The sequence below is a fragment of the Choloepus didactylus genome, chromosome 14 (genome assembly GCF_015220235.1).
Source record: "Choloepus didactylus isolate mChoDid1 chromosome 14, mChoDid1.pri, whole genome shotgun sequence".
In the NCBI taxonomy this organism is placed as follows: Eukaryota; Metazoa; Chordata; class Mammalia; order Pilosa; family Megalonychidae; genus Choloepus; species Choloepus didactylus.
In genome coordinates this window covers 30186247-30211369 of record NC_051320.1, presented here as the reverse complement: position 1 = coordinate 30211369, position 25123 = coordinate 30186247, and the positions used below count along the sequence as shown (strand labels likewise).

The window sequence follows — 25123 nt, the reverse complement described above, 5'->3', positions numbered from 1 at the left end:
GCCTTTTACCCAGAAAAAGAATAAAGTCCTACTGGCTTAGAACATCTCAGTATTTTTCTTGATCACTATGGTGCATGTACATATTTTAATGGATTGCACTGTTTTACATGTCTGTTAATCTCAACATGTCACATGCTTTAAAACTTCCTTCTCAGCACCTCCCCATCAATTTATAATATTTATATATGTTTCCACGTCTGTTGCAACAAGCTGTAGTGAGGGTGAAAACATTCAAGGAAGAAAAGTGAAATAAACTATGTGTCGAAATCTTTAGAGCTTTCTTTTCCTTTGGTTCCTAAATGGAAGACTGTGAGGTGATGATAGTAAGTAACTACCATTTATTGAATACCTATTGTGTGTTAAGCATTGGGGCTGGCAAGTTGAAGAATGATCATTTGAATCCATGTCTGCCTAGTTTTTATCACAGCATAGCAGTGAATTGTCATAGGAGTAGAATGTTTTATGATATGTTGTCCTGGGATGCAAAGCATTTAACTTTTTTATAACTTCCATACATAATGATAAAACAGATCATAAGCATACAAAGCTATGAATTATCCCAAAGTGAAAGTACCTATGTAATTGCCACCCGGATCAAGAATTAGAACATTATCAACTTCCAGAAGCGCCCCTCATGCCTGATCCTGATCTTTCCAGTGATGTGCAGAGCAGTTTAATGCTTTATTTTAATTAGTCTTCTTCCAATTCAGAAGGCCCAACTGATCAGTCTTGCAAAGCATTTTGATACCCTTCAGTTGATTCTTTAGAAGTGTAGTCCTTTTGCTGTGTTGGAATGGTGAAGTCGTGCAGAACAATGAGGGAGAAAGAGTCCTTAAGCTTGTAAAGAACCTATTAAGTTACAATGGTGAAAACATGTCTATTGCAACATTAATCTTGGTATTGCATTGTTATATTTTCAGGAAATTACTTAAGTTCCTGTGGAATCAAAGTAGAATTTCATAAGAACATAATGGGTAAGTTATATAAAGGTCATTTGACCTTCGAAGTCAGTGAATGCAAGAGAGAAAATGGTCAGAATAGACTGAAATTGATTGTATTTATTCCTGAAAGGCAGATCAGCAACATAACTATTCCAAATCCAAAATTTGATTCCTAGTAAAAAATTGTGCCTTATTAAGAAATCTGAAATTTTCCAAGAAACATATAAAAGGGATTTTTAGCTTGCAAAAGATATTAGAAGCATAACTTGAAACTGATAATTATTTTTATTTTTGTTTTTAGAAGTTGCTGAAAATTGCTAAAAGTCAGTATGCTTAAGTAGACTATAATTTAGAAGTTATATCTTTATGAGCTCCTCAGCTTTTGTTATGAAAAGCTGTAGGAATAATACCCCAAACCCTCAAAGATACTTCTCCAATTAACATTTTGCCACATTTTCTTTCCCTGTGTATTTGTGTGTATATATATGTATATGTGCATGTGCATATATATGTGTGTGTGTATATGCTTTTGCCAAGTAAGATTTAGTTTCACATATAACACTTCACACCTAAATACTTCAGCATGCAACTCATAATTCAGTCCATATTCAGAATTTCCCAATTGTTCCAATGTTGTTCTTTACCGTGGGTTTATTTTTTTAAAATCTAGGATCCAGTCAAGCATCACTTAATTGCATTAATTTGTCTCTTTAGTCTCCTTTTATCTGAAACAGTTCCCTTGTTGGATGGGAGGGAGGATCTTTCATGACTGACTTTTTTAAGAGAGCAGGCCAGTTGTTTCAAAGGCTATCCATCAATTTAGATTTTTCTGATTGTTTTCTTGTGATTATATTCAGCAGAGGTGATGCTGATATTTATGGATCTTACTTTTTAGGGATTTGTAATGAATTCTTAATGAATAACTAAATGGATATTTTTGGCTGAACCGTACATCAGCCTCAGCCTCTCTGTACTTCTTCCTAAGTCTCCCTAAGTAGTTAGAATAGGTCTTAAGATACTCCCCCCAAAAGATGCTTACTTGAAAATTGTCTTTACCTTTGTTATTTTGGCCTCTTTTTTTTTTTATTGATGTGGCACATATTTGAGTTAAACATGTAACAGCATTTCTTTTTGGCACAGTTTCTTCAGAGTATATGACTTATATTCTAGGAATAATGTAGTTTCTTCATCTATGAAATAGTTTGCCCTCCTGGATAAAAGAAAAGAAAATGAACTTGTCTGTTCTTGTCTGCCCTGCTACCTGCGAATTTCTGAGGATATGTTGGTGATTATCTAGTGCTTTTCAGACATTTCTGTGCTTTATCTGATTTACAACCATAAAGTCTCTAGTTAGAGGGCGGAAAGTGAGGAAACTCAAGCACAGAGAGGTTGAAAAGTTTTAAATATTTGGAAGCTATAAAAGCAGATGGGAAGCACGAAAACTGAGAAGAGCCATTTACCATAGTCACTGGGCATGTTTGTTTTAAAATCAGTTTTGCTTTTGAAAACTTGTTTAAAATCATTCTGAGAACTTTTTTTAAAAAAATAGTAAAGTCTACTATTTATTAAATTGCATATTTGGGTGTATAGAGCAGTGCTATGCAGTGGAACTTTCTGTGATAATGAAAATGTTTTATATCTGCTGTTAATTATGGTAGCTGTTAGCTTTGTTCGGCTATTGAACCGTGGCTAGGGTAACTGAGGAACAGAATTTTTATTTTATTTAGTTTGAGTTAATTTATATTTGCGTAGCCTCATATGGCTAGTGGCTACCATTCTAAAACAGTACAGTTAGAAAGGGTAGCTTAAAAATTACTTCTGTCATTATAGTCAGGACCTTCAGATTTCTGTTTAGAATTTTAAACCTTGAAATTTTGGTGGTTATTATCCTCTGGAAGTGTTCTGGTCTGAGTTCATCAAATACTTCTTGGTAAAACTGTATATTTTTCATAAATTATGTGATTCAGAATCATTTCACTACATAATTTACTCTAGATGGAGAGGAGAAAACCTATGGTGGCTGTGAAGGCCCTGATGCCATGTATGTCAAATTGATATCTTCTGATGGTCATGAATTTATTGTAAAAAGAGAACATGCACTAACATCAGGAACAATAAAAGCCATGTTGAGTGGCCCGGGTAGGTACATTTCTTTATTTTATCTTATATATTTTCACTTTTAATGTTTGATGAATGTATTTAAGTTGAATTAAATGACTCATAACATTAAAAAAGAGAGAAAAAACACCTGTTCTATTACTGCATGATTATGTTGCATTCCAATATGTGGCCTTTGTGTCTTGTTTCTTTACTTAACATTTTCAAGGTTCATCCATATTGTAGCATGTATCAGAATTTCATTCCTTTTTATGCCTGAATAATATTCCATTTTGTATCTATATCACATTTTGTTTATTCATTCATCTCTTCATCTCTTTTTGGACAATAAGATGGCTTCCACCTTTTGACTGTTGTGAATAGTGCTGTTGTAAATATTTGTGTATAAATACCTGTTAGAGTCCCTGCTTTTAATTCTTTTGAGTATATACCTAGGAATGGAATTGCTGGGTCATACTGTAATTCTACATTTAACTTTTTGAGGAACCATCAAACTGATTTCTACAGCAGCTGCACCATTTTACATTCCCACCAACAATGTATGAGGGTTCCAATTTCTCGTCACACTTTTCAACACTTGTTATTTTCTGTTTTTTCAGTAATAGCTATCTTTGTGGATGTGAAGTGGCATCTCATTGTGGTTTTGATTTGCATTTCCCTGATGACTAATGATGTTAAGCATCATTCTTATGCTTATTGGCCATTCCTGTATCTCCTTTGGAGAAAACGTTTATTAAAGTCCTTTGTCCGTTTTTTTTTTTAAATGGACACATGACATGTATTTTATTTAACTAATGAATTGAGGGAACCGGTAAGATGTTAAGAGCTGTTCAAAGGAGAATTCAAAGAATATACACACATAGGGAATCAGGAATGCTGGCAAAGATTTACAAGTGGATACAAAATGATTCAGTATTCACAAGGCATTAATCAATTGCATCTCCATTGGCCACAATTTGACTTTCTAGGGATAATAGTTATTTGCATTATTATAAGTTTTCTTCAGCTTACAGAGTGGTAAAATAACTCAAAGACAAAAGAAGACATAGCCCAGAAAGGTGGACTACATACAACCTCCAGTAATCTTTTTGCCTATTTCAGTCTTCCACAATTTTCCTGACAGCCCCAAGTAATGATAACTTTTCCTTTTATAACAATCCCTCTGAATATCCCCAAGCAGGAAATAAAGTATGTTACTGTCATTCTTACACACTCTCTCTGAATGTTTCGTTAGATCACTGCCTTCTCTCTATGGACACACATTCCATGGCAGGTCTCATCAGCTTTCCAGGATTTTTCTCTAAGCAAGCTCTCAAGACTGTTCAGGGTCTGAAAGGCTGAATCCAAGTTTTCCTTTTGGCTTTCGCTTACCTTTGAGAAGTCAGTTGACCTATCTGAGCATCAGTTTCCTGATCATGTAAAATGGTGATCATGGTTTCTGCTTCACAGCACTTTTGTTTCCAAGATTTGAATGGAGCTATGGATGCGGGGCCATTTCCTGTTGAGCTGGCTTTTCAGGGACATATGCTATAAGTAGGCCTAGGTTTTTATTAAAATGAGAGTTTATTGGCAAGACTATAAAGACCTATGTGAATGTTCAGTAAAAAAGGAAAAGCACCTTGGCAGCAGCAGTCATCCCAATAATCATCATTTATTAAGTATGTAATAATAAGAACACTCATTAACACTATGTGCCAAGCACTGCGTTTTAATGTGCATTATTTTTTAAAAACTTACTACTACCTTTTTTAAAAACATTTTTTGTGAAATATATACAGAAAAGTGATAAATTTCAAAATACAGTTTAACAGGTAGATACAGAGCAAATTTCAAAATATAATATGGGTTACAGTACCACAATTTCAGGTATTTCCCACAGGCTGTTCTAATATACTAGAAACTAAAAAGAAATATCTGTATACTGATTCAATAGTCATAATCATTTGTTAAATTCAGATTTCTCTGTTACAACTCCTCCCTCTCATTTGATCTTTTTCTCAATCTTCAGGGATATATGGGCAAGGACCATTCTAACTTCTTCATGTTGAAAAGGGGTGTTGACATTATGGGGTAGGGGAATACAACTGATTGATGTTCTGGGAGACACTGGTACCTCTGAGTTTCAGGGCTTAGCTGACTGGCTTAGGAACAATCTGGAGGTTTTAAGTTTCTGGAAAATGATAAGTAAAACTTTTATAGCGTCTTAGATAGAGTCCTGGGTTTTCTTTATAGTGTTCGGGATTACTGTTGGTTAGGGTTTGACATACCATGGCAATCTGTAGTATCTGGCTGAAGCTTGCATGAGTAACCTCCAGAATGACCTCTCAACTCTATTTAAAATCTCTTAGCCACTGAAATCTTATTTGGTTACATTTCTTTTCCCCCTTTTGGTCAAAAAGGCTTTCTTAATCCCACAATGTCTGGGCCAGGCTCATCTTTGGGAGTCACATCCCACGTTGCCAAGGCAATTTACATCCCTGAAAGTTATGTCCCATGTAGGGAGGAGAGTAATGAGTTTATTTGCAGTTTGCTTTGCCCATTTTTAGATTGGGTTGTTTGTCTTTCTGTTTTGCAGCTGTAGTTCTTTACATGTTCAAGATAGTAAATCTTTCAGTAGGGTTGTCTTTCATTTTCTTGCTAATGTCAGTTGACATGCAAAAGTTTTTAATTTTCATGAGGTGCAGTTATTCTTTCTTTTGTTGCTTGGGCTTTTGGTGTCACTCTAAGAATCTATTGCCAATTATAAAATCCTGAAGATTTTACTGTGTTTTTCTGAGAAGTATATGATTTTAAATCATATTTGTTATTGATCCATTTTGACTGAATTTTTATATATGGTTTGAGGTAGGAGTCCAGCTTCATTCTTTTGCATGTGGATATCCAGTTTTCGTTTTGGATGTTGTTTGTTTCTTAAGGTTTTTTTTTTTTTTTTTTAAGTATCAATATGAACTCATGACTTATTTTATATTTAATGGTTTTCTTTTTGTTGCACTCATTCTTACTGATGTTCATATTGTTGCATCTGCTCTGTTTTTATATCAGAAGAATCCAAATCAGAATGGGTTCTGTGTCCTTTTGACATGGCTCTATTAGTCTTGAATACTGCTTTCTATAATAACAAGATTTCCACGCCTATCTTGTGCATTTATTGCCCAATCCTCAAATCAGTGGATTCCCTAAACAGTCCTGTTTTCTTTTGGTGGAAAATGGTTTTAGGGACACCAGATTAAGTCTAGGGATACTCATTATTCCTAAGCTGAATTGCTTCTAGCCTTTTCCACTGGACAGAGCTGGGAAGTAGTAGAAAAAAAATTGTAGTGCCAACAAAATTTTAATTTAAAAATAAGATTAACAGGTTTTTGCTTTTCAGAAATTTAAACTCCTTTAATTTAAAAGCAAGAGTTTTATCTTTAGTGGATGAGGAAAACTTTCAACACAAAGCTAATGTTTGTCTAGTATGTAAAAAGCTTAATAACTGCTTATTGGTAACATTATATACATAATTCAAGAAAGGGACTCTTAGTTATTGACAAACCAAAATTTCTCTCACTGTTGTGAATAATTTGCTGAGTCCTGTTCTTCTTCATCCCCACTCCCACCCTTCCCCAACCAATAAATGATTATTAGAAAACTTCTAAAATACTACATTCTTAGAAAGTATATTTTTAGAAGTAAACTGCCTTTTGTATTCAGTACAGAATGCTAGTGCTAGACTGCTAAGAAAAAAAATTGTCTCTGAGTAAATGATAAAACTTATATATAGCTCAAAAAATTGAGGAGTACCTGAAAAATAGTATATGAAATGTTTCTTAAATGCAATTTTATTGAGATATATTCACATAACATACAATCCTTCAAATGTAGTCAGTTGTTCAGAGTTGTGCCTTGATCATCACAATGAATCTTTGAACATTTTCATTACTCCAAAAACTAAAATGAAAATTAGAATAAAAAAGAACATCCAAAACATTCCATTCCCCAGCTCCCCTCATTGCTCATTTACTTTTTTTCACTCATTTTTTTAACTTTATCAAAAAATTAAAAAACAGACAATAAAAAAACATTTCAAACAAAACCAAAACAAAGGAATAAGAAAAAGAAATAACCTAAAACAACTACATGTCTGCAAACTTGTTCCTACCATACCCTTCAGAAATTAACAAATCATAGTTGTTCCTGAGGATTCCCACCGTAACTTACCTGTTGTTATTAGATTATCATTCCCCCTTCATTATTTGCTGTCTATTGCTAGATCCCCTACATTCTACAGTATAAACCATTTATTTTACATTTTTCACAGTGTTCACATTAGTGGTAGCATACAATATTTCTCTTTGTGCCTGGCTTATTTCACTCAGCATTATGTCTTCAGGGTTCATCTGTGTTGTCATATGTTTCACAACATCGCTCCTTCTTACTGCCATGTAGTATCCCATCGTGTGTATATACCACATTTTGTTTATCCACTCACCTGTTGAAGGACATTTGGGTTGTTTCCGTCTCTTGGCGATTGTGAATAATGCTACTATGAACATTGGTGTGCAGATATCTGTTCGTGTCACTGCTTTCAGATCTTCCGGGTATATACCAAGAAGTACAATTGCTAGATCGAAGAGTAACTCTATATCTAGTTTTCTAAGGAACCGCCAGACTGTCTTTGAGTGGCTGTACTGTTATACGGCCCCACCAACAATGAATAAGAGTTCCAGTTTCTCCACATCCTCTCCAGCATTTGTACTTTCCTGTTCGTTTAATGGCAGCCAATCTTAACTGGTGTGAGATGACATCTCACTGTGGTCTCAATTTGCATCTCCCTAATACCTAGTGAAGCTGAACATTTCTTCATGTGTTTCTTGGCCATTTGTATTTCCCCTTCAGAGAACTGTCTCTTCATATCTTTTGCCCATTTTATAATTGGGCTGTCTGTACTATTGTCATTGAGTTGTAGGATTTCTTTATAAATGCAAGGTATCAGTCTTTTGTCAGATACATGGTTTCCGAAAATTTTTTCCCATTGAGTTGGCTGCCTCTTGACCTTTTTGACAAATTCCTTTGGGGTACAGAAGTTTTTAAGTTTGAGGAGTTCCCATTTATCTATTTTTTCTTTTGCTGCTTGTACTTTGGGTGTAAGGTCTAGAAAGTGACCGCCTAATACAAGGTTTGAAGATGTTTCCCTACATTATCTTCTAGTTTTATGGTACTGTCTCTTATATTGAGGTCTTTAATCCATTTTGAGTTAATTTTTGTATAGGGTGTGAGGTAGGGGTCCTCTTTCATTCTTTTGGAGATGGAGTTCCAGCTCTCCCAGCCCCATTTGTTGAATAGATTGTTAATGTCCCAGTTCAGTGGTTTGGGGGGACTTTTAAAGATCAGTCGACCATAGATCTGGGGGACTATCTCCAAATTCTCTATTAGATTTCACTGATCAATATTTCTATCTTTGTGCTAGTACCATGCTGTTCTGACTACTGTGGCTTTATAATAAGCTTCAGTCAGGGAGTGTAAGTCTTTTGTTTTTCTTTTTTAGAATGTTTTTAGCAATTCAAGGCCTCTTCCCCTTCCATATAAATTTCATAACTAGCTTTTCCAAGTCTGCAACGTAGGTTGTTAGACTTTTTTGTTTGTTTGTTTGTTTGTTTTTGTTTTGAAATAAATTCAAAGTTATATGAACAGTTGCAAAAACAATACTAGCCCCATACATAGAATTCCATCATACCCTGACCCCCCTCCCGCAATAGCTCAGTCCACCAACTTTAACATACTGTCACATCACCATTTCTTTCCCTCCCTCCCTCCCTATCATCAGTCATCTATTGCTCTGTCTTCTGAACATATGAGAGTTAGCTGCACACATCCTTGAACATACACTATAATTCACGTCTACACTTCCCATGAACAAGAACATTCTTTTATGCAATCCCATTAAGCGCAGCTAAGAAGTAGAAGAGATTCAACAATGATACAAAGCTTACATTCTATATTTCCTTTTCCTTATGTCTGAACTGTGTCCCTTTGAGCCACCTGTCCTCTATCCTCCAGTCCCATCCAAGTTCATCCTTAGCATTCAATTCTCATCTAGTTAGACTGTCTTTTTTTTTTTTTTTTTTTTTTCAGTTGTGGAAACATATATACAGCCAAAGTCTTTCCATTCCACCCCCTCCCTAGCCTTCCATTAGTGGGATTAATCACATTTAGAATGTTGTAATGCTCTTTCCCATCATCCATTACTAGAAATTTCCCTTCCCCTCAAACAGCAACCCTACACTCATTTCTTAACTCCCCATTGCCCCTTCCCCCATTTCTCTTAACCCAAACTCTACTTTTCATCTCTATGGTTATATTTCTTTGTGTTTACTGTGGGGCTTAAAATTAACCTCTTAAACTATATCAGTCTTGTTTTTCTTTGATACCACCTTCACTTCAATAGGACACACAAACTATGTTCCTATACTCCTTCATTCCCCCACCTTTATATAGTTGTCTAAAATTACGTATTTTACATTGAGTTCAAAACCACGGATTTGTCCTTAGAGTTTGTGTATTTTATATCATGTAGGAAGTAAATAGTGGAGTTACAGTTCAAAAATTATTGACTTCTATTTGTATTCCATTGTGGTTGGAGAATGTGCTTTGAGTATATTCAGTTTTTTTTTTTAATTTTTTTTATTTTAATTTCTTGAGGCTTGTTTTATGTCCCAGCTTATGGTCCCTACTGGAGAAAGATCTGTGATCACTAGAAAAAAATGAGTGTCCTGGTGATTTGGGATGTAAGGTACTATATATGTCTGTTAAAATTCTCTATATCTCTTTCTCCTTTGTTTCTCTGTTCGTAGGGCTCCCTTTAGAATCTGAAGTAGGGCAGGTCTTTTATTGGCAAAGTCTGTCAGCATTTGTTGGTGAAAAATTTAAGCTCTCCCTCAAATTTGAAGGAGAGTTTTTCTGGATAAAGTATTCTTGGTTGGAAATTTTCCTCTCTCAGAATTTTAAATATGTCATGCCACTGCCTTCTCACCTGTATGGTGACCGCTGAATAGTCACTACTTAGTCTTACGTTGTTTCCTTTGTATGTGGTGAATTGCTTTTCTCTTGCTGCTTTCAGAACTTGCTCCTTCTCTTCAGTATTTGACAGTCTGATCAGAATGTTTTGGAGTGGGTTTATTTGGATTTATTCTATTTGGAGTTCGCTGGGCATTTATGTTTTGTGTATTTATATTGTGTAGAAGGTTGGGGGAAGTTTTCCCCAACAATTTCTTTGAATACTCTTTCTAGACCTTTACTTTCTCTTCCCCTTCTGGGACACCAATGAATCTTAAGTTTGGACATTTTATTTTATCTGTCGTATCCCTGAGATCCATTTCGATTTTTTTGATTTTTTTCTCCATTCTTTCTTTTGTTCTTTCATTTTCTGTTCTGTGGGCTTCTAGGACACTGAGATGTTGTTCAGCTTCCTCTGGTCTTGTATTGTGAATATCCAGAGTCTTTTTAATTTGGCCAGCAGTTTCTTTTCTTTCCATGAGATCTTCTATTTTTTTATTTACTCTTGCAATGTCTTCTTTATGCTCTTCTAGGGTCTTCTTTATGTTGCTTATATCCTGGGCCATGGTCTTCTTGATGTCCTTTAAATCCTTTGCCATGTTTTCGTTCCTCGATTGTAGTTCTTTGATTAATTTTGCAAGGTACTGTGTCTCTTCCGATATCTTGATTTGTGTGTTTGGAGTTGGATTCTCCATATCTTCTGGTTTTATCATATGCATTAAGATTTTCTGTTGTTTTTGCCTCTTGGCATTTGTTTTGCTTGATAGGGTTCTTTCAAGTTGTTAAAAAAAAAAAAAAGGGATATCGATCTAATTTTTCAGAAACACAGTTTGGTGACGTACACTTTAACTAACCAGCAGATGGCGTCTGTGAGTCACCTGTATCCCTCAGGTCAGTTCTCAACCTTGTTCTCGTGGTGAGTGGGGAAATGATTCTTGTGGGTTCAGTTGGAGAACTCAGTTTGGGTGTGTTGCTGGAACCGTCCGCCCTGAATGTGGGGCGTGTGTACGGGTGGCCAGGGAGGAAGGGCAGTTTTAATGTTCAAATCCCCCAGGTTCCCGGAGATTCAAGGCCACTGCAAGAGTCTAAGCCTTCGTTTCAGTTTAGCCCCAGACCCTCTCTCTCGCTGAGCCACAAACCACCGGACTTGGCATAGCATCCCTGGGTTCTCCAAGCAGGTCCCCCCTCCCAGCCGCGATCCTCCAAGAGCTCAGCCGAGGGAATGCTGTGCTATTTCACCAGTGCGCACCGTCCCTCAAAGGAAGCCCTGGGCTGCCGGGCTGTGCAGCGGCGCGCTCTCAACCTGAAGCAAAAATGGCCGAACGGGGCGTCTCAACCCCCTCCTCCTCGCACAGTTCCTCCTTCCCAGCTCCAGGACAACTGGCGGGCCTCTGGGCTGTGGGCACGGCCCCGGCCAGGAGTTTATCCAGCCCTCAGGGTGGCCAGCTGCTAACCGCGGGGTTTCTTTCAGCTTCTGGCTCTCCCCTCCGTTCCCCCGGACCCAAGGGTATCTGCAGTGGGCTATCTTCCCGGCCAGGCACCGAGAGGCTGGCCCAGCCCCCTCTTGCTGTGTTTTACTGCGTGGTTCCCACAATCTCAGCTGCAGCCGCTCCTGGGTTTTTCCCTTTTTTTTTTTTTTTTTTTGTAAAAAAAAGACCCAGTCGGTCTCCAAACGCTGAACCCTGGCTTCCCCAGACCGCCGTACGGCTGCGGCTCTTCCAGCCAGCTTACTCACTCATTTCAGAATGCCGACTCCTGGTTTCACCAAGTATACAGCCCCTCTGGAGCTAGGAGCCCTCGTCCAGCTGGCACATCGCTGTAACCGGTATTCTGGGTCACTTTCTGGTTTTTACCTGGTGTTTTTTATGGAGGCGTTTTTTTGCCCTCTCTCAGCTAGCTTCCATCTTAGGGCGGTTGTTAGACTTTTGATAGGAGTTGCATTGAATCTGTAGATGAGTTTGAGTAGAATTGACATCTTAATGACATTTAGCCTTCCTATCCATAAAGAAGGAATATTTTTCCATCTTTTTAGGTCCCCTTCTATTTCTTTTAATAAAGTTATGTAGTTTTCTACGTCTTTTACATCTCTGGTTAAGTTTATTCCTAGGTACTTGATTTTTTAGTTGCTATTTGTTTATTAGTGCAAGTAGCTGTATTGTCAATTTCTCAGGGTTTTCCAGATACAAGATCATATCATCTGCAAATAATGACAGTTTTACTTCTTCCTTTCCAATTTGGATGCCTTTTATTTCTTTGTCTTGCTCGATTGCTCTGGCTAGCACTTCTAGCATAATATTGAATAACAGTGGTGGTCTAGGTTGCTAATGCTGCCGGAATGCAAAACACCAGAGACAGATTGGCTTTTATAAAAGGGGGTTTATTTGGTTACACAGTTACAGTCTTAAGGCCATAAAGTGTCCAAGGTAACACATCAGGAGGATGGCCAGTGGTGTCCAGAAAACCTGTTAGCTGGGAAGGCACGTGGCTGGCGTCTGCTCCAAAGTTCTGATTTCAAAATGACTTTCTCCTAGGACATTCCTCTCTAGGCTGCAGTTCCTCAAAAATGTCACTCTTAGTTGCATTTGAGATATTTGTCCTCTCAGCTTCTCCAGAGCAAGAGTCTGCTTTCAGAGGCCGTCTTCAGACTGTCTCTCATCTGTAGCTCCTGTGCTTTCTTCAGAGTGTCCCCTCTTGGCTGTAGCAGCTTGCTCCTTCTGTCTGATCTTATATAGTGCTCCAGTAATTTAATTCAGACCCACCCTGAATGGGCAGGCCAACACCTCCATGGAAATTATCCAGAGTCATCACCCACAGTTGGGTGGGGCGCATCTCCATGGAAACACTCAGAGAATTACAATCACTGATAATGTCTCCCCACACAAGATTACATCAAAGATAATGGCGTTTGGGGGACATAATACATTCAAACTGGCACAAGTAGTGACAGCGGGCATCCCTGTCTCATTCCTGATCTTAGAGGGAAGGCTTTCAGTCTCTCACCATTAAGTACTATGCTGGCTGTGGGTTTTTCATATATGCCTTTTATCATATTGAGGAAGTTTCCTTCAATTCCTACCTTTCAAAGTGTTTTTATGAAAAAAGGATGCTGGATTTTGTCAAGTGAAGTGCTTTTGCAGCATCTATTGAGATGATCATTTGGTTTTTCCCTTTTGATTTGTTAATGTGTTGTATTACATTGATTTATTTTGTTATGTTGAACCATCTTTGCATGCCTGGAATGAACCCCACTTGGTCATGGTGTATGATTTTAACGTGTCTTTGGATTTGATTTGCAAGTATTTTGCTGAGAATTTTTGCATCTATACTCATGAGGGAGATTGGCCTGTAGTTTTCCTTTCTTGCAGCATCTTTACCTGGTTTTGGTATTAGATTGATGTTAGCTTCATAAAATGAGTTAGGTAGTGTTCCATTTTCTTCAGTGTTTTGAAAGAGTTTAAGTAAGATTGGTGTCTGTTCTTTTTGGAAAGTTTGGTAGAATTCCCTTGTAAAGCCATCTGGCCCTGGGCATTTATTTGTGGGAAGCTTTTTGATGACTGATTGGATCTCTGCTTGTGATTGGTTGGTTGAAATCTTCTATTTCTTCTCTGGTCAGTCTGCATTGTTCTTGTGTTTCCAGGAAATTGTCCATTTCCTCTGCATTATCTAGTTTGTTGGCATACAGTTGTTGATAGTATCCTCTTACAATTTTTTTAATTTCTTCAGGATCCACAGTAATATCACCTCTCTCATTTATTATTTTATTTGGGTCTTCTCTCTTTTTTATTTTATCAGTCTAGCTAGGGGCTTGTCAATCTTTTTGATCTTCTCAAAAACCAACTTTTCGTGTTACTTATTGTCTCCATTGTTTTTTGTTCTCTATGTCATTTATTTCTGCTTTAAGCCTTTTTATTTCTTCTGCTTGGTTTAGGATTAGTTTGCTGTTCATTTTCTAGCTTCTTCAGTTGCTCTATTAGTTCCTTCATTTTAGCTCTCTCTCCTTTTTAATGTATGCATTTAAAGCTATAAATTTTCTCCTCAGTACTGCCTTTGCTGCATCCCATAAGTTTTATATGTTGTGTTCTCCTTTTCATTCTTCTCTATATATTTAGCAATTTCTCTTGCTATTTCTTCTTTAACCCACTGATTGTTTGGGAGTGTGTTGTTTAACCTCCAGATATTTGTGAATTTTCTAAGTCTCTGATGGTTATTGACTTCTAATTGTATTCTAGTGTGATCAGAAAATGTGCTTTGAATAATTTTAGTCTTTTTAAATTTATTGAGGCTTGTTTTATGGCCCAGCGTATGATCTATTCTGGAGAAAGTTCCGTGAACACTAGAGAAGAATATGTATCCTGGTGATATGGGATGTAATGTTCTATATATGTCTATTAATTCAAATTCATGTATCAGCTTGTTTAGGTTTTCAGTTTCCTTACTGGTCCTCTGTCTGGTTGATCTAAATCTATAGGAGAGAGTGATGTATTGAAGTCTCCCACAATTATTGTGGAATCATCTATTGCTTCCTTCAGTTTTGCCAATGTTTGTCTCATGTATTTTGGGCACCTGGATTGGGTGCATAGACATTTATGATTGTTATTTCTTCTTGTTGAATTGTCCCTTTTATTAGTATATAGTGACCTTCTTTGTCTCTTATAACATCCTTGCATTTAAAGTCTATTTTATGTGAGATTAATATGGCTAATCCTGCTTTCTTTTGGCTGTAGCTTGCATGGAATATTTTTTTCCATCCTTTCACTTTCAGTTTCTTTGTGTCCCTGTGTCTAAGATGAGTCTCTTGTAAGCAACATATTGATGGTTCATATTTTTTAATCCATTCTGCCAATCTGTATCTTTTACTTGGGGAGTTTAATCCATTCATCTTCAATGTTATTACCGTGAAGGCATTTCCTGAATCAGCCATCCTATCCTTTGGTTTATGTTTGTCAGATATATTTTTTCCCCTCTGTCTCTTTATTTCATTTAACATACTGTTAACTAAATCTCTTTAGTTCTGAAGTCTTCTCCGTACCTCTTTCTCTTTTCTTTGTTTCTCTGCCGGTAGGGCTCCCTTTAGTATCTCAAGTAGGGCAGGGCTCTTGTTAGCAAATTCTCTCAGCATTTGTTTGTCTGTGAAGATTTTAAGCTCTCTTCTCAAATTTGAAGGAGAGCTTTGCTAGATAAAGAATTCTCAGTTGGCAATTTTTCTCTTTCATAATTTTAAATATGTCATACCACTGCCTTCTCGCCTCCATGGTGGTCGCTGAGTAGTCGCTGCTTAGTCTTATGTTGTTTCCCTTGTATGTGGTAAATTGCTTCTCTTTTGCTGCTTTCAGAACTTTCTCCTCTTCAGCATTTGGCAGTCTGATCAGAATATGTCTCAGAGTGGGTTTATTTGGATTTACTCTGTTTGGAGTTCTTTCAGCATCTATGATTTGCATATTTATGTTGTTTAGAAGGATTGAGAAGTTTTCCCCAACAATTTCTTTGAATACTCTTTCTAGACCTTTACCTTTCTCTTCCACTTCTGGAATGCCAATGATTCTTATATTTGTGCGCTTTATGTTGTCCATCATATCCCTGAGATCCTTTTCGGGTTTTTTTATTTTTTTCTCCATTCTTTCTTTTGTACTTTCACTTTCCATTCTGCACTCTTTCAGTTCGCTTATTCTTTCCTCAGCTTCTTCTCTTCTAGTACCGTGTGTATCCAGAATCTTTTTAATTTGATCAACAGTTTCTTTTATTTCTGTAAGATTTATTTTTTTACTTACTCTAGCAAATTCTTCATTGTGCTCTTCTAGGGTCCTTTATATCCTGTGCATGATGTTGTTGTTTGTGATTACTTCTTTGATTATTTGCTCCAAGTACTGTGTCTCCTCTGAGTTTTTGATTTGGATGTTTGGGTTTGGGTTATCCATTTCTTCTGGTTTCTTCATATGCTTTAAAATTTTATGTTGTTTTTGGCCTCTTGGCACTTGCTTATCTTGATAGGGTTCTTTTAGGATATGGAGGCTTATTTGAACAATTATCTGTAATTTGTCAGAGCTACAACTTGGTGGAGTACACTTTCTCTGACTTACCAGCAGATGGCACCCCCGAGCCACCTATTACTCTCAAGCCAGTTCTTCCCAACTTCGTCTGTGCGGCAAGTGGGGGTCCAATCAGTGCACCGTATTTCCATGTGTAGTTGGTGCAGCCAGCCCTGAAGGTGAGGGTTTTGCCCTGTGCTGTTAGGGAGGGAAGGCGGCTTTAAAATTCAAATCTCCCATCCGTTCCTGGGGACTTAAAGCTGTTTCATGAGCCCAACCCTTTGGCTCAGAATCCCCACAGTATCTGTCTGCCACAGGCCCACAAGTCCCTGGAATTGGTGTAGGGCCCTTGCGACTTAACATGTAGGGCACTGCCTCCAAGCCATGCCCACCGCGGGCTTTCATGGAGGGAAGACTGTGCAACATCACAGGCAGGCGAAATCCCCTAGGGAAGCTCTCGGTCGCAGTGCCATGCAGGGGAGTTCCCAGCCCACTGAGAAGATGGCTGTATGGGACATGCTAATTTCCCCCTTCCGCAGACCTCTACCTTCCTAGCTCTGGGACAATTAGCTGCAGGTGTGCAAAAGGCTATTATCCACGCCAGATACTGAGACAAGTGCCCAGGGTGCAGAAGGCACTCCCTATCGCGCTCAACTGCACGGCTCTCACTGCCGGATCTTGTATCCGCTTTTGGGGTTTTTAATCTAATCTGTCTCCAAACGCCAATCCCCAGTTTCTCCCAACCGCAGCATGGCTGCTGTTTACCCAGCAGCCTTACTCACTCATTTCTGAGCACAGACTCGGGTTTCACCGAGTGCACAGTTCCTGTGGATTTAACAGACCTTGTCCAGCTCGTGTATTGCTGGAACTGGTATTCTGGAGCACTTTCTGTCTTTTATCTGTTTTCACTGAGAAGTATTTTCCTCTGTCTCTCCTAATCCACCATCTTGGATTGAAATGTTTTTTCTAAAGGGAAGTGGCTTATGAGGTAATCTCTTAAACACGATCAAATTGTTAAAAACTAAAGGGGGAAACCATGGATTTCTTTTCCTGAAAAGATTTTTTTTTTAAATATTAATTCACTTATTAAATTGTGCTTTATATATTACCCACTGGCAGAAAAGTCAAATCAGAAAATCTGTTCCCTGTCTTAACTTTAGTTTTACATGGTGTTTTAGTCTTCTAGCTGCTAAAACAAATTCCATACTGTGGGTTGGCTTAAATATGGGAATTTGTTGGCTCACAGGTTTGAAACTAGGAGAATTCCAACATTGAGATGTCTGCACAGCAATGCTTTCTTCCAGAAGACTGTGGCATTCTGGGGCTGGCTTTTCTGTCACATGACAACATCTACTCCTTTGTCTTCCAAGTTTCTTTACTTCCAGCTTCTTGCTTCTCTCATGGCTTGTTCTTACACATCCAATTTCTTTGCATACAAGGATTTCAGCCATAATGGATTAAAGCCCACCCCCATTCAGTTGGACACACCTTTACTAATGACATCTTCACAGGTTCTATTTACAAATGGGTTTACAACCACAGGCACCAGGGGTTAGGACCTGAACATGCCTTTTGTGGTAGACATGATTTAATCTCTAACACTCTGTCTACCCTCTGGACCCCAAAAAGACATGTTCTTCCTACATGCAAAATACATTCATTCCATCATTACATCCCCAAAGCCTTTAGCCATTTTAAAACAATGCAAAGTACAAAGTCTCATCAAAATCAGTTATGAGTGGTCAATCCTGGGGCAAAATTCCTCTGCCTCTGTGGACCTATAAAACCTAGAAAATAAGTCATCTACTTCCAGTTATAATGGAGGGGCAGGCAGAGAATAAACATTCCCATTCCAGAAAGGAAAATTGGAAGGAAAATAGGAATCATGAGTCCCAAACAAGTCCAGAAACCAGCAGGACAAACTCCATTAGAGTTCAGTGTCTGAAAGTCATTTGGGGTTAGATGTTTTTGTCCTCCAGGCTTGATGGAGCAGCAGCTCCACTGGCACTTGTGGCCATGTTCTCCCCAAACACAGGGCTTGTAGGACTCACCCTGAATACTGGGATAGCTATCAGGTTCTTCATGAATGCTGGGGCAGAAGCCCCACCGTCTCCTAGCCTTGAGGTGGTAGCACTCTCCCTGTACAACTGGGCGCAAGGCTTGCCTCTTCCATGCACTGGAGTAGATGGTCTGCCCTGCTGTAAGTGCAAGGGTGGACCTGCCTTTTGCTCATACGTGGGTGAGCCCACTCTCTTGGCCTGAGGAGATCTTTTTTGTCCAAACCTTTGCTTCCATGGTTCTCCCTTGATGTCATTCTACCTTATTGTGTTCCTTCTCTGTCTCTTTCAGTCCAAACTGGCAGTAGTTCTCATATCAGTTTTGCAAAAAAACCTTGTCAGCTTTGTGTATAATTCACAAAGTTCCAAACCATCAGACAATAAAAGTTTCCACAGATCCTTCCTGGGTAACTGCATTTCCAATTCTGACTTCCACTGGAATGAATGACTGGGATCCACTTTCAGTCATTCCTTCTTTAAGGAAGTTAAACCATCACATAGAACCCTGTTCTCTGAGAAGTTACTTCCCTAAAGCTTAGGGAGTTCCCTGACAGAGCCACTTCTGGTCCTGGTCTCAGAGCTCACACTCTGGATAGGCTGAGAATTTTCAAAATCATCAATTGCTGGTGCCTTTTTTTTTTTTTTTTAAACATCGTTTTATTGAGATACATTCACACACCATATGAACCATCTGAAGTATACAGTCACTTGACTCAGTATGCTTGTTCCTTTTTGCTTAAGAATTTGATTCTCAGGTTTTCCCTTTCCTCTTGCGTTTTGCTATAAGCTATGAGGAGAAGTCAGGCTGCACCGTCAGACTCCTGATGACCCATAAAGACTTGATTCCCTGAACTGATTCTTCTGAAAGAGCAATTTAGCTTTTTCTGTCCCATTTGCCCTTCGGTACTTGTGCCATAAAGAGTTTCAAGAACAACTGCTTAATTTGTCCAGCCTTCTAGTAGAGAACTGGAATTTTAAAATTCAGTATTGAGGAATGTTAAATGCTATCTTAAAAGTAAGGATTTTTAAAATGTTATTTACACTGTGTAATTGGAGTTAAATATTTCATTTGATGCTAGTTAGATAAAATATTTTAACATATTTCTTTTATTTTACAGGTCAGTTTGCTGAGAATGAAACCAATGAGGTCAATTTTAGAGAGATCCCTTCACATGTGCTATCAAAAGTATGCATGTATTTTACCTACAAGGTTCGCTACACTAACAGCTCCACTGAGATTCCCGAATTCCCAATTGCACCTGAAATTGCACTGGAACTGCTGATGGCTGCGAACTTCCTAGATTGTTAAATAAAATAAATTATAATAAACTGTTAACTTTTTTCAGTATTTAATACCTGTAGTTCAGTTAGTGATTTTTTTCATATAGCATGTTGCCTGTATGCAGCTGAACTATAAAGTTCATTGCAAAGCAGATTACCTTCTGTTCTTTTTGCATAGCAATCAGAGTTGAAATTTGTTTGCCGCATCAACAAATTAAGGATATTTTCACAAACTGAGAAATAAACAAATATGCCAATTCGTAGGTGGTTTTGCCTTATCCTTTAGATATGAATTTTAAAATTAGAGCAGTGATGATATAGTAAATACTGACATTTAGGCATACATGAACAAGTTCTACAGGTAAATAATGGGGCTAATGTTTTAGTGTTTTTTTAAAATCCTATTCTGATCTTATAGTTGTCATTAGCATTACGGAGTTATGCAAATAATTGCATTATAAACATGTTTATAACTTAGCCAAAACATTGATTTTTATAACTCTCAAAGACGTAAGAGTTGAAAAATCTTACGTATCTTTTGATAAACTGCAGTATTGTTTAAGTATATTTTGTCTTTTTGTTTATTGCTAGAATTTAAGAAGTTTATTTAAAAACAAGGTTGAAAGGTTACTAGGTACGGATTTTAGAGCAGTAACTTTTCAAGAACTGTAGCCAGCTGGTTAACAAGTAAACTTTATTACATTGATTTCTTGTTCGTTTATGCGTTTTGACCAAAGTACTGTACTTTCATTGACTATAAAGCTTTCTTTGCGGTTATCATTATTCTTATATAGTCCCTTGTTGTGATTGCAACACTTCCAAATGTTTAAATGAGTTTCAGATGATTCACTATGAACTTTATCCAGATCTTAAAAGCTAGACTTTTATGATCTATTCCAGTCTTCCTCCATCCAATTGAAATGTTATTAAATATGAAAAGCATGTGGAGAGGTACAGTGAAAATGTTATAATGCACCTTGATATAGTACATAAGTTATCTTCTATTTATTACAATATGTCCCAGTAAATATGATAGCCATAATCTGTGAGTTTCTACTGAAGTCAAAGCTGGTAAGGTCATTGAGCTTTTATATTAAGAAGACAGAAACATTTGAAAAACAACGACAGAGTATCTCTGCTTAGGCATGAGAAAAGAAGCCTTAAGGTTGGCTTTGTATTGTTCCTATCTTAATAGAAGAACACAGCTATCATTATCAGGTCTATAAATCTACATCTTCAGCTTAGATCTTCAAGACTGGCTTAATATGGACCAGTTTTATTAGAAACTGCAAAAACCAAACATAAACAGCACAGGTCTGTAAGAGTAATTTTATCCTCTTTGAAAACCTAAATATTGTGCTTTCCAGCTTCTTGAAAGCAGTTTGATATAAATGTTAATTGCATATATTTTAGTAACTTAAGACGTACTAGTGCATATCCATATTCATATTTATTCATTGAGTACAATATAATTCTTATAATATAATTCTGCTATTTGGTGACAAATAATGCCAGTTATATACCTAAATGATGATCTCGAAGATCAAGTTGATAGAAATAAAGTTTAACTTTGACCAGTTTTAGTAGTTACATGTGTTAGATCCAGAAGTAGCCTTAAGTTTAAGACATTAAAATAGAACTGAAATGAAGATTAGGAAAAACCTGTATATATGACGGCAAACGGTAGTGCAAGTCTGAAAGGTGTGATGAACACTTACTGTTTGATCTTTTTAGCCTTAATTTTCTCTTTTTCCAGGGATACTTGTAAATGTTTGCTTCAGAACATCTCGGTATATGACTGAATAGTGAATTTTTCTTTGATTAAAGTTAAGAGAAAATTATTTTATGTAGCATTGAAACCTTAACAGTTTTTTGACACTTGGTATTTAGCTTACTTTTTCAGGTTATGTCCAAATCTCCCCAATATTTTTTTCTGCACAGAAAATATCAGCACAAATCCTTTCCTGTATTCAGTTAATAGTTCATTTTTGAACTGTCTAGATTATTTTATGCTTTTTAGATTATTTATCTTTCATGCAGTTATTGACAGATGATAATCTCTCTACTTTTTGAAGTCCTTTTAATGTGAGAAATACAACATATTACAAGCAGTAAATGCAGCTCATGCTAATGTATTCAGAGACATCTTGTTATGTTTTTAGTTATCATCTAAGTGTCATTTTGCTAAGCTTATCAATTATTCTATCAAAATAGTACAGATATTCTGAGAAATAATATAAAGTTGTCAACAATTGAAGAGTGTTTAAATTAACCCTTATACTTCCTATCCACGTAGAGGAAATTTCATAGAAACTAACAAAACTTGAATGTATCCACACTTAGCAGTGCTAAGTGGAGCCTCTGGTTATGTGTAAGTTTGATGAAACACTTAAGTCCAGTATTCAATAGATACCATTGATTTTATATATATGGTATTTATTTGCAATATGTAAATCTGGCTTAATTCCAGGCCACTCATATTTGCGCTAAGATTTTATATTCCTATTAGGCTAAACTCGACTATTGTACCTAATGGTTTGATGGTTTAAGCAAATATTTATGAGCCTAGAAGTATTTTGGTATGTTAGACAAAGCATTGAACTGTGAGTTAAAAAAAGTCTGGACTCTTCTGCTAAATTAGCCATGTAACCTTGAACAAGTCGCTGGACTTTAATTTCACAGCTATGTTAGAAGGTTGCACATATGTTGGGCGATGTTTTACTTAAACTTTTATTTTTTTTAATGAGCAAGACTGTGTTTGTGGATGTTGCTTAAATCCAACATTTTAGCATTACAGGTGATCAGTTTAGAAGAATTATGACCTAGAGAGAAAGTGGCCTTCTTGCTACTTCTCTTAAATATTAGCCTATAGATTTTAGTTTTTCCTGCTTTTGAATTAGGCATTAAGTATTCTAAATCAGTCCTAGATATACTAACTAGATTAATTTTGAATCATTGGAGTTGTTTTCTATTGCCTGCTAATAAAGAAAATCCAGTTGTAGCTCCAATTATCAGTAATTGCTGATATAAATGGGAATTTATGTGCTATCTTTTCATACCAGTATATTCAGTGCCACGTCAACCTGATACTCATTGTTCATTCATGCTCTAATTTTGTAACTTATCCTGAATTGGGTGCACGTATCACATCTTTATCTACCTTATGTATCTCTAGTTGAAAACAAGACTTTTTAAAATGATGTATTCAGTTTCCTTTCTCCATAGTCCCTAGTTTTTTAAACTGGAGGAAATTTTAAAGTTGCTTTGAGATAGACCTCATGGTCTTAATGATCAAATTGTTATATACGTTTTGCATTTTTGTGTTATTAATATCATATACGTCCAGATGAACCACAGGAGTATCAGAATTAGGTTTTTTCCCCCCTCTTTATAATCCTAGATGCTTGCAGGTTTTTTTTAAGGTTACATTTTACCTAGATGGATTTTACACACTAAGATCTTTATTTATGGTAGGCTCTATTGCTTTATTATTTAAAGAAACATGTATAAGATGACAGATAAGGATGAGAAAAATTCAAATTTAGTGACTTTATTCAGTCAGAATTGTGTAAAATATTTTAATCAGAGTCTCCTTTTACCTGAAGTAAAGCTTATGGCTAATCCTGTCTATGCATGCCAACTGGCCCAGCTCCAGTATTAGAATTTTTATAAAATACATCAATGGAATTTTAACTATATAGGCATAGTAAATTTGATGCAGACTTACCAAATATATTCTGCTGTTGGGTTCTGTGTCATTTCTGCTCTAGAAAACTGTTAAGAGTATCTGCATCATCCTCCAGTGTGGTTTTGACTTGTAAAGTAACTTTTCTTCACACCATCAAGGCCAATTTTTCTTTCCATAATTTTATTTAACTGTTTTTGAAAATGTAAGTTTTTTAGCTTCTTACAGCAGCCATTCAAGCTCAGCCAGTATGTTCTCTCTCTCTCTCTCTCTCCCTGTTTTTGTTTTTGTTTTGTTTTTTAAATGAGGAACCAAGAGAAAACTTGTGATAGTCCAAGGTCACAAACTAATTTGTGGGGAGATCCTAGATCCAGATTTTAGTTTAATTAGAACGAACAAGATACTTAGATTCTGGAGACTACATATAAATGCTTCAACCAGAGAAAGAAGTCATATTTGTTAAAGTATTGAAATAATAGGCAGAATATTGAAAGGGTGGAGTTGGGGTTGACAGTTAATGCATGAGGTGTGCCTATAAAATAATAAATGCTTTAAAGAATATACAGCATTTCTATCCAAGTGAACATTATCCTTCACTTAGTAAGGTTATTGTTCCACAAAAGGTTTATGGAAATGCCTTTAGAGCTTATAGTAAATGTTCTTTTGAATAGTCTCTGTGGTGGGAGATGGTTTTCTTGAAACGTTTGCAACAGTCAATAAATGTTTTAGACTCAAATCTGAATAAAGGTGAGTGGCTAGGCTTGACAGGAATAAGGTAGGACTAAAGGAATTAGACTGACTTTCTCACATATCCATAGCATAGTTTGGGTGGCATGGTGTGTATTAGAACGAAATTTAAAACCTTGGAAATAAAAGTAGTTAAATCAAATTCTTTTTCAACATGACTTCAGATATTCCTTTCTAGTGTATTTGTTGAAAGAAAGCACCAATTTCATAAGATAAATTTTTTCAGTTTTGTTTGTTAAGGCGATCACCAAACATTGGCTTTTTTAAAGAAAGTCATTGTATCAGGGTTGTAATTCAATTGGATTTTATGAAACTCCTATCTTGTAATGCAGAGTATCCTCTTATTATTTGGTTCAAAGTAGGTAAATATCACCCCATCCTTAAGTACTGAAGGTATGTTCTGTTGAGAACCTGTTGCTAAAGAGTTGAGTCATGGAGTTAACATGAACATTGTGGAATGACTATACTAGAGTCGTAAAAGGCAAAGGCTTATTAAAATAACAAGACCACAATTTTAAGTTCTATGATCTGTTCTTAAATGCAATTGTGTTTCCATTCTTTTTCCAGTGGCAATTTTTGCCCTATGTATATCTTCTAAGAACTAGATTGTGAGCCAGAGAGCAGGAATGGTTGAGTGTTTTTTATTTTTTTGAGGGTTATTTCGTTATCACCCCAGTGTCTAGCACAGTGGTTTACACGTGGTAGACGCTCAATAAAGGAATTGAATCATACTCATTGGTGTGTAAGGGTAGTTTCTTAATCATATTCAACTGGGTCCTTGAACTTTATGTTTCAACTATCCATATGTAAACCCTGAAATAAAAAATTTGCCCTATTTAATAGTGAACCTAGTTGGGGAGATGAATTTGACAGTACGTGTCTGCACATCATTTGGTCCCCCACTAGATTATTGCTTGCCAGTCTATATTCTTGATCTTCCATGAAAAATAATAGTGATTTCTTAATAGACATTTCTCCAACACAGATAAACAAATGGCTGACAAGCACATGAAAAGATGCTCAACATATTTAGTCATTAGGAAAATGCAAATCAAAACCACAATGCAGTTGTGCAGCTGCCAAAAAGAATGAAGTCATGAGGCATACAACGATGTGAATGAACCTTGAGGAGATTATGTTGTGTGAAATAAGCCTGAAATGAAAGGATAAATACTGTATGGGCTCACTAATATGAACTAACTATATTGAGCAAACTCAGAATTAAAGTTGAAA

General features: G+C 36.7%; 1 protein-coding gene across 1 annotated transcript in view; it reads left to right on the top strand.

Annotated features, from left to right (window-relative positions):
- Positions 1 to 24621, top strand: part of ELOC (elongin C) — a 46047-nt gene extending 21426 nt beyond the window's left edge. The window contains exons 2-4 of the mRNA XM_037802512.1: positions 921 to 974; positions 2937 to 3080; positions 19296 to 24621. Of these exons, the coding sequence (XP_037658440.1) occupies positions 971 to 974; positions 2937 to 3080; positions 19296 to 19486 (339 nt within the window). The 5' untranslated portion in view covers positions 921 to 970 and the 3' untranslated portion in view covers positions 19487 to 24621. The remainder of the gene's footprint in view (positions 1 to 920; positions 975 to 2936; positions 3081 to 19295) is intronic.
- The last annotated feature ends 502 nt before the right edge of the window (positions 24622 to 25123 follow it).